This window comes from Montipora foliosa, chromosome 3, assembly GCF_036669935.1.
Source record: "Montipora foliosa isolate CH-2021 chromosome 3, ASM3666993v2, whole genome shotgun sequence".
NCBI lineage: Eukaryota > Metazoa > Cnidaria > Anthozoa > Scleractinia > Acroporidae > Montipora > Montipora foliosa.
The window spans coordinates 36953393-36963392 of NC_090871.1; the positions used below are offsets into that span (position 1 = coordinate 36953393).

General features: G+C 43.8%; 1 protein-coding gene across 3 annotated transcripts in view; it reads right to left on the reverse strand.

Moving 5' to 3' along the window:
- LOC137997381 (transmembrane and coiled-coil domain-containing protein 4-like) overlaps positions 1 to 10000 on the reverse strand; it is an 80798-nt gene that overhangs the window by 51051 nt on the left and 19747 nt on the right. For all 3 annotated transcript variants that reach the window (XM_068843336.1, XM_068843337.1, XM_068843339.1), the window contains one exon: positions 9322 to 9349. In XM_068843336.1, the coding sequence (XP_068699437.1) occupies positions 9322 to 9349 (28 nt within the window). The remainder of the gene's footprint in view (positions 1 to 9321; positions 9350 to 10000) is intronic.

The following is a 10000-nucleotide window of genomic DNA, read 5'->3' on the forward strand; positions in this document are numbered from 1 at the left end:
CTGGCAAGGCCAACAAAGTAATCAAAGGGCTTCTAGCAACAAGCCCAGATACCGCCTACAGCGAGGCGCGGAAACTGCTCGACCAGCGTTTTGGGAACCCTGTTGTAGTAGCGGAAGATTATAAAAAGAAACTCAGAGGTTGGAGACAGATCAGTGATGGCGACAGTAAAGGACTTCAAGAATTCTCAGATTTTTTGGTGCGCTGTGAAGAGGCTATGAAAATTATGAAGTCTATGTCGGAGCTGGATTCTACTCCTATTCTGCAGTCAATTTCCACTAAGTTACCGTCATACTCCGGGGTCAAGTGGTGTAGGTTCGCTCATGATACCCAGATAAAGCAAAGGAGGCTCGTGGCCTTTAAAGACTTTGTCCTGTTTGTAAGGGGATAAGCTGAATTAGCAAACGACCCAATCTTCTCTCCAGATGTACTAAAAAAGGAGAGGAAGAAGAACGGATTGCTTAAGGACAACAACCGAGGCGCACGGTCGAAACATCAGGGTGGATTCAACCCAAGCCAGTCCTTGGCCACTTCTGCCACCCCTGTAAGGCAATCTAAACGACAGCAGCCAAAAGCCACGTCGCCAGGGCGATCCTGCCCCGTTTGTAATGGAAGTCATACGATAGAGAAGTGCAACACCTTTATCAAGGCTACAGTCGATAAGAGGTTAAGCATCATAAGGGAAAAGGGCTTATGCTTCGGATGTTTTAAAAGGGGTCACGTATTCTCTGAATGCAGGTCCAAGTCAACCTGTGATGAGTGCGGCAAGAGCCACAACACGTTTGTACATGGAGCGACTCGAAAGTCAGAGTCATGCAGCCAGCAATCCCCATCAAGTGTCGAGTTGGCACGCAATACAACCCAGCCCACACAGTCACCCCATGCGACCGAGTCCGCGCTTTCCAGTGGCAGCTAGTGTCACACACAGTCCTGTCATCGGGCCAACCTCCACCACCACATGCCGGATCCTACCAGTGTTTTTACATCACAAGGACAATCCCAAGAAAGAAGTTAAAACGTACGCTCTGCTAGATGACGCTAGTGATACAACCTTCGAGCATATACGAGAGACGTAATCCCATCCAGAAAGGACCAAATTCCAACTCCTGCAGTGGCAGAAAATTGGCAGCATCTGAAGAGAATAAAAGACAAAATACCGCCGCTAGATGAAAAACTCGATGTTGGAATACTAATTGGTTCCAACTGCCCAAAAGGAGGTGATATCCGGTAAGGACCCGTACGCAGTTCGTACCCTCCTTGGATGGTGCATAGTAGGACCAGCAAACCCTTCAGTTGAGGTCAACTCAGATGAAGACAGGTTACCAACATGCAACAGAGTTATAGCACACGAGAATATGCCAGAGACAAGCCACCTCCGTTTTATCATGAAAAACAAGACGAAGGAAATCATAAATCGATCTCATATAATGCAAATGTTTGAAACAGAATTCACAGAAAACAAAGGTTTGGCGCACCAAGGGCTGTCTAAAGAAGACAGGAGGTTCCTAGACATCGCAGAGAAAGGTATACATAGATGTGACGACGGCCACTACGAACTTCCTCTTCCGATAAAGGAAAACTTCAAAGGCCTTCATAACAACAGAGATGACCCCGCTGGACGTATGCGACATCTCAAGAAACGTTTCGCGTCACCGAATAACAAAGATTATATGGAAGAATACATGAAGTTTATGGGTGATATGATTGCAAAGGGTTACGCTGAAAGGGCTCCAAGTACTGCTAACGCAAGGCCTGGCATGCTATGTTACATTAATCACCATGGCACAAGACACCCGAAGAAGAATAAGTTAAGGGTAGTTTTCAATTGCAGTCAGGAGATCAGCGGCGAGTCTCTGAACAAGTATCTATTGCAAGGCCCTCTGTTGACAAACAACCTGACCGGTATATTGCTGAGATTCCGACAAGAGCCTATCGCCGTGACATGTGACATCGAAGGTTACCTAGAGAGACCAGTGCAGAAGCTTGTATTTTTAGTGCCATCGCCAGAATAGAGACCGAGGGCTACAAGGACCTTAAAAGAGAAATTGCAAGAATGTGGAACGTGAGAACTGTGCAGGTGGTACCAAATTATTGTTGTAGGATCATTGGAAAGTGTAACAAAAAACTTGGACAAGTAACTGGAAAAGCTGCTGAATGTCAAAATTGGTATTTCATTACTGCTGAAAACTATGTTACTAGGAACAGCAAGGATTTTGAGAAAAGTATTGGAGTTGTAGAGTAAGGGGAAAGCTCTATGGGACCTTTGGTCATGGGCTGTACTGACTCACTCCCTTAGGAAGCTAAGTTTGCTCCTACCAACGCTCGCGTTTCTTCCTCGGTATTGTGGCGAGGCATCCGTAGGGTTCCAACAATAGGCAGCAGAGTTTTGCATCAACGCCCCATCAGGCACTGTGCTGGGCTTGTACAGATTCCCTCTGATGGGGTGTTGCGCCAATCTAACAACACGAGATATTCAGATTGAACAGACTCCTGGCACTTTGTGAATAGTCTTTTGACCGTCTTCACTGCGCTTTCTGCTTTGCCATTCGACTGGGCGTGAGTCGGAGAGGAAGTGACGTGGGCAAAACTCCAGGTTTTCGTGAATACTGCAAATTCTGCAGAGCTAAACTGAGGGCCACTGTCTGACACTACTTCATCAGGTATGCCGAATCTGGCAAAGATCTCCTTCAGAGGTTTTATGACTGCCTTTGATGCTACCACGGTGAGGCGGCTGACTTCGACGTAGCTGCTATAATAGTCGGAGGCAACTAGAAGTGTACACCTGGCTCGCAAAGGTCTACTGCCTTGCTAGGAAATGGTGTTGCATCAGAGGGTCTTTAGTCTGTGACGTGCGATGGGCTAAACAGATGTCGCATTTTGCAATATACTCCTTTAGTACAGCTGACATTTGTGGCCACCACAGACTTTCTCTGGCTCCCCGTATGCATGCCTTGATACCAATGTGTGATGTGTGTGTTACCTCTATGAGCTCCTTTCTCAGAGAGACTGGAACCACTATCTGGTGCCCTTTGAAAACAAACTCGTCCTGAATTGTCAGCTCATCACCTATATCGCACATCGTAGAAAGGAAGTGGGCATTGTGGCAATTCTGTCTTAGACTGGCCAGTCACGCTGAATTACGGATCGCAATTCTCGAAACACTGGGTTGCCTGCAAATGCATGTTTGATCTGATGCCATCTTGCACCACTTATGGCGAGGGTGGCCTTGTGCTCAACCATCTCGAGGTCATGTACAGAGGAACATGTCTCCACTTCAGGTAGATGAGCCCTGCTGAGTGTAACCGCTAGGAACATCTGTGTCCCCTTTTGGTACTTGATCTGCAAGTTGAACTTTTGCAGGTGCAACAGCATCCACTGGAGGTACTGAGGAGTGGCATGCAGAGGTTTGAGGACAATGGCCTCAAGTGGCTTGTGGTCTGTCTCCACATTGAGGAGATCACGACCAAAGATATACACTTCGAATCTTTCACAGGCGAAAACAATGGCGAATAGCTCTTTCTCAATTTGAGCGTATTGGATTCTGCTGGGGTCAGAGCTCCTGAGGCATAAGCCACAGGCTGGCCCTTCTGTAGTAATGCTGCTCCCAAACCATGTTGTGATGCGTCACACTGAAGGGTCACCTCATCTTCCAGGTTGTAATACCGGAGAACAGGTGTACGAGTTACCGCCTCCTTGATCTGTTTCAGGGCCGAGTCCTGACCGTCGCCCCAACACCACTCAACGTCTTGTGGGGTCAGGTTTCTGAGGGGCTTGGTCACGTCTGACAGGTGTGATAGTGACTTTCTCAGGTACTGGATCATACCAAGTAACCTCTGAATGACTGTCTTGTCTGTGGGTGCCGGCATCTCAAGGACTGCCTTGACCTTAGCTGGGTCGACCCTCAGTCCATCCCCACATGCTACATGTCCAATGAAGGCCACTTCAGTCTTCCTAAACGTCAGTTTCTCACTGTTCAGCTACAGTCCACGTCCTTAACAGCACTGAAGGAAAGCAATAAGTTTCTGGTCATGGTCACGTGCTGCTTCCTCAAGCGTGATGCCGCGGCCTACAACCACAAAATCGTCCTCGACAACTTCCACATGGACTAGTCCCTCAATCGATAGATAGATACATAACTTTATTGAAAAATCATATTGCAGCCTACTAAGGCTGAATTGTATGACTATTTACAAAATTTATAATATTAAAACTATAAAAATGTATTTATAATAAGAAATGAAACAAGGAATCTAATTCCTACTCATTGTAGGAAAAAAGGTGGAACTAAAACGTTTAGTGCGTGTTTTATATGCAACAAAACCACGTTTTCTCAGGTTGTACGGACATTTGTTCTTAGCTGGTAGAAAATGACAAAGTTTGTGTTCTGGTTCAGAAACTACCTGGTTAAATAACTTTTGACAGTGGTCATTACGTCTAACCGTCAATGTTTCTAACTTAAGCGATTGCAATAAATCATGATAAGAAAGTGCAGGAGATATTATAGAAATATGAAGAGCCAATTTTTGAACCCGCTTTATGTCATTTTTAGGTGATCTCGAAGAGCATTATGATACAGAGGCGCACAATATTCTAATACAGGCCTAATACAAGTAGTATAAAAACTGACAATATCACTTGTAGGAACCTTAGCACGTTTAAGTAAAGTCCAAAAATACATCCGCTTGTTAGCTTTCGTAATTAATTCAGAAACATGACAGTTCCATTTAAGTGTATTGCTTATCGTTACACCTAACACTTTGACGCTATCTACTTGTTCAAGTTCTTTAGAGTTCACATTGAGCGCGTCAAATTGTTCCTTCAATCTTTTGAAATCAATTCGCAGCTCTTTACACTTGTCAGCATTAAGTTGAAGCTTGTTGGTGTTGGACCTATCCTCCACAGCTGAGAGAGTCTCCTGCATGGCACTTTGGCCTCCCCTAGGAACCACCTCAGCGAGCGTGGTATCATCGACATATTTCCATGCATCATATCCGGAAGGGCGGAGATCGTTAATCATCAGAACGAAGAGCCAAGGGCCAAGTTTTGTTCCTTGAGGCACCCCAGATGGTACGGCGCCCCATTCTGCGAAACAATCATTGGATAACTTTACTCGTTGGTGCCGATCCATAAGGAAATCGCAAACCCAACGAGCAATCCCGCGAGGTATGCGCAGCTCAAGAATCTTGGCAGCTAAAATAATACTATGATCCACAAGGTCAAATGCCTTTCTGTAGTCCAGGAGCACAACACAAACCGCTGAACCCGTTCCATCCGTGGCTTGCGCCCACGTGTGAACCATTGAAATAAGAACATGAAGAGTTGACGCCTTTGGAATGGCACCATATTGGTTAGGATTGATCACCTCCAAAACCGCAGGGCCAATGTTTTTGTTTACAACAAAGTCCTCAGCTAACTTTGACAACTCAGGAGTTAGTGAGATGGGTCGTATGTGCTTGTTAATAATAGTAACAGGTTTCACTTTCATCAGTGGTGAGACATTAGCATCTTTCCAAGGCCGAGGTAGCTTCTGTTCAGCAAATGACGAGTTCAGGATGTCACACACTGGGGAAGCTAGGAAATCAGCAAACTCTTGAAGGAGCCAGTTGTTTATTCCGTCCGGGCCATCAGCCTTTCTCGGGTTTAAACCAGCATTACAAACCTCCAAAGAGTTGACTGTAAGGACCTCAGAGTCGTCCATAGCTGGTGGAAGACACGCAAGCGGGCTATAAGCCTGCACGGGCTCCAAAAGAGCAGTGTTGATCAAATTTGCAATGTCCAAGTTATAAGAGTCTACAATCCCATCCAGGTGTAGTTGTGAACCTATGTCATCACTACCGGTAGTGGGTGCCATCCCCGCAATCATCTTAAATTCTCTGATTCCAAAGCTGATTTGATTCCAAAAGGCATCCAGTTCCAACGAAACCTCCTAAACGGGGTATTGAAGGTGGTCAAAAACGAAGATTCATCATCTAAGGTCACGTGCCAGAAACCATTTCTGGCATCTAACTTAAAGCACTTTCCTTTGTCAGAACTGGCCGGCCAGACCCGTCATTTTGCAAAGAAAATGCAACAATTTGAAGGAACACTTGCACAATAAACCCTCACATTCTTATGGAAAAGAATATATCATCCTCGAGGTTTATTAATTTGAAGGCGTTGTAGAGTTAATCCTCCCAAATGCCCGCTCTGACCGGTCAGTTCCGTCAAATGGAAAGTACCCTTAGTGAATACCTTGGCTCCATGTAGGCGTGTTGCCACATCTTCGATTGTAGAGATAAGGAAGCGTTTGTATTGCTCGGTTGAGATCTCGTGGATCAAGACACAGTCTGAGTTTGCCGGTTTTTTTTAACAACCACAAGGGAACTGACCCACTTTGTTGGTGTAGTCACAGGGACAATGATGTTCTGGTGAACCATCCTGTCAAGCTCCGCCTTTAATTGTTCTCTCAGCGCTACTGGTAATCGTTGTGGTGCTTTCTTGAAGGGGCAGGCAGTTGATGTGGTATTCACCTTCTAGTTTCACAACACTTTTGGAAAACACTTGATGAGTGCTTCTTTCGTCAGAACGTCGCTTTTTTTGTTTATGGCGTACACTCGTGCGTTGCCCATGTCTGGCTTGTTCATCGTATTGTTATCCGTGTACTGGATGATTTTAATGCCAATACAAGCCTTTTGACTGCAAATGGGACGAATGTCCTGGCTATCGATCAGTTTGCAGTTAAGCCAGCAGTGTTGTGTGTCACGCCACACCTTAAATTTGACTTCCCCAACCTCTGGGAGTTGTGAACCTCCGTATGCAAATATAGTGCCGCTGGTAATCTTAACTTGCTTCAGCCTGTGGTCCTTTGAAGCCTTCTTATAGAGATGAAGCAGGTGACATTGCACTGTGCGCCAGTATCAGGCTATAGAACCTCAGACCGTTTCCGGATTTTAACTTCAAAGTGATAAGCTGTGAATCATCTAAGATAATAGCTGCGACGACCGCAATGACCACTATTACATAACATTCCTCGACATCTTCATCTGAGTCCACCTCATCAATAGCCTTAACTCAGGACTGCCGGCTTGCCTTCTTCTCTGGCTGGGCACGGCTGCGGCACGTGACCGCAAAATGATTGGCCTTGCCACATTCATTACATGTTTTGCCACGAGCCACGCACTTTCCGGCTTCGTGTGTTCGGCCACAGTTTCCACAGGATTTTGTTTCCCCGCACTGGCAGCCTTTGTTTCTGAGTGCATGATCACATGTCTCTTCCACGCTGTGGGTTTTTGCTGAGCGTAAATGCACTTATTGTGTCTCCAATTTCTGTAAAGTTACCTGGGATTCGTGCAAAAGACTCTCATGAACTTTGTCGTCACGAATCCCAAATATTAGCTTGTCACGCAATCTTTCATCGGGTGTAATATTCGGGAACTCACAGCTTCTGCTAGCTTCCTTAGGGCTGTTCGATACTGGTCATAGGTTTCTCCAGCTTCTTGCACTCTTTGGTTGAAGCGGTACCATTCAAAGGGGATGCTCTTGTGCAGCTCGCAATATTCTGCAAATTTGTCAAGAACTGACTTGAGTTTCTTGGTGTCACCTTCCTCTGCCCATGACGACGTTGAGTATACGTCACGAGATTCTTCTCCGATGATCATAAGAAACGCAGCAACTTGTATGCCTTCCGCTTTTTTGTTCAGTTCGGTTACTTGGGCATAATTATCCCAAGCGAGTTTGAATTGCTTCCACTTGTCTGCCACGCTAGCATCGTTGGTATCTAAAGGTGGCGGCGGAGGTAATGAAAATCCCGTTGCCATTTGTAAGCCTTGTTTTGCTCTCGCATCCACAAATTACCTGGTCCGTTACGTGTGAGAGGTTCGAGCAACCACTGGCTGCCACCATGTATATAATTTATTGGCTAAAGTCTGATAAGTTTCGAATTGATTTATTCTGATTCTTTGGCTATATTCAGTAAAAGTGGATTGCCGTGTAGTAGACACCTTTAACACCGTTTGATCAGGTTACAATCAAGTAATGAAATCACACGCACTCATTAAAAGATGTCACGCATGGGACAATCTTGCTACAATATATGTTCAAAGAGACAAATTGAAGGTGATCAAGTGGACATGGTGGAAGTTGTTAGCAAGCCTTTGGGAATCCACTTGTCTATTCAAGAATTTTTAAATTAAAATTTATTCATTTTGTTTTACGATTTAAACTTACTTCCTTACAATACAATACAATTACAAACAAAAGTAAATTAGGGTTGACTATAACCACTGAAAGAACTTATAATATAACTGCAGGAATGCCAAGACTGGTGAAGAATTGCCTGCAAAGTTCAACAAGCAATCCCCACTTTATTTAACCAAGCCCTTTTCAGAGTGAAAACAACACAAAGAGCCTATTATAAATTTCTAATACCACAAACGAAATTTTTTACTCTTACTTTTCAATATTATCGATAAGGTATGGCCCAATAAAATATGGCATTACTGGTACTTGTTAAAATCTAATTGACTCTTTAGAAAAAGATCTCTGGCTTTTTGTCGTATTCACAGGATATTTTCTTCAATTAACCACCTTTAAGGAAGATCTCTGATGAAGGTTCTTGAATTTTTTCTTCTTAAATTTACTTCTGGAGAGAATTCACAAGTATGGGTTTACATTAGGGTAAACCATGAAATATAACATTCAGGAGGACAAATGGAAAACACCTCCTGGATCATGCTGCATATTCTTTCTGTGTCTCTGATTTCAACATTTCACTACCGAAGTTGATACACTGTGAACACATTAGCAAGATTTGTCATATTTCGGGTGACTAAATTCCTTCCAGAGTGGCCTAGCTTAGAAAAAAAACAAATTTTTGACTTGACTTCCCCTCCCTCTTAATGACTTTTTGTCACCTCCCACTTTTGGGAGCAAGTGATCAGTCTGAACCACGTCACGGTCTTTCTTCCCTCACTCCCTCTGGGATGGGTGAGGTGAAAGACCCTGAGAACGAGGTTGGAGTCAAAGGAACATATCACACTATGACACATGATCATTTCTTTGTTCTTGCCATACAGAAAGCAACAGCCTACCCACCCACCTACATGGGCAGCCCACTGGCAGTCTAATGTCTGTTGATTTTCACATATGGGGTGAATGACGTTTTTCTTTTTTTTGATGAACTAGTCTCTGAGATACTCGTTATACGCTTTGTTTATATTTTCACAGTAATGTGCCCTTGCATTCTTGTGTGGCATACAAATGGTATTTTGCAGTCTTCCCTTGGCACATTCCATGCATATGGAGTCAGAAAAGTATCACAAAAGAAAAACAAAAAGACAGCTTACCTAATTCTTGCACAAGGTTCAGTAATTCCTACAAATGATTAAGAAAAAAAATTGTCACAAAGGCATTTCATGACGGAATTTTCATGGAACTCTTCTAAATTGTGAAGTTATTAATCCTAATCAACAAACAGTCAAAGATGAATGCCAATCCCTTTCAGTTGAATCGGGAAACTAGACTCCAGACAAAACATTTGCCTGGTGGCATGATGAGAATTAGAACAGAAGCTTTACTTGTAGTTGTGATAAGTTTAATTTTGTCTTACAGTTACGAGTTTATTCTATTTTTGGTACATTTCCTGTGAATTTTAATGGAGGCAAGTAGGGGGTCAGTGGGTGGCCGGCAGACCCATCAAAAAAGGAAACCTTATACATTACATTTTATTTTGATCACTGCCAACAGATAAGAGAGAACCTTGTTCCCATGCCATTATCCCTTTGTAGTCCCCGTACGAAACCGCTAGATCTAAATTTGAAGGGGGTTAAGTTTCTAAAGAAACTGTGGTTCTGTGTCGGTGGAAAAGTAGTATACAAAAATTTGGTTTATCAATGGAGTTGATAATTTAAATTGGCCACCGTACGGAGATTCTTAAAGCTGACATTTCGAGCATACGGTGGCCAATTTACATTATCAACTACGTGAATAAACCAATTAAATGTTAGATCTAAATTTGTCTTCATT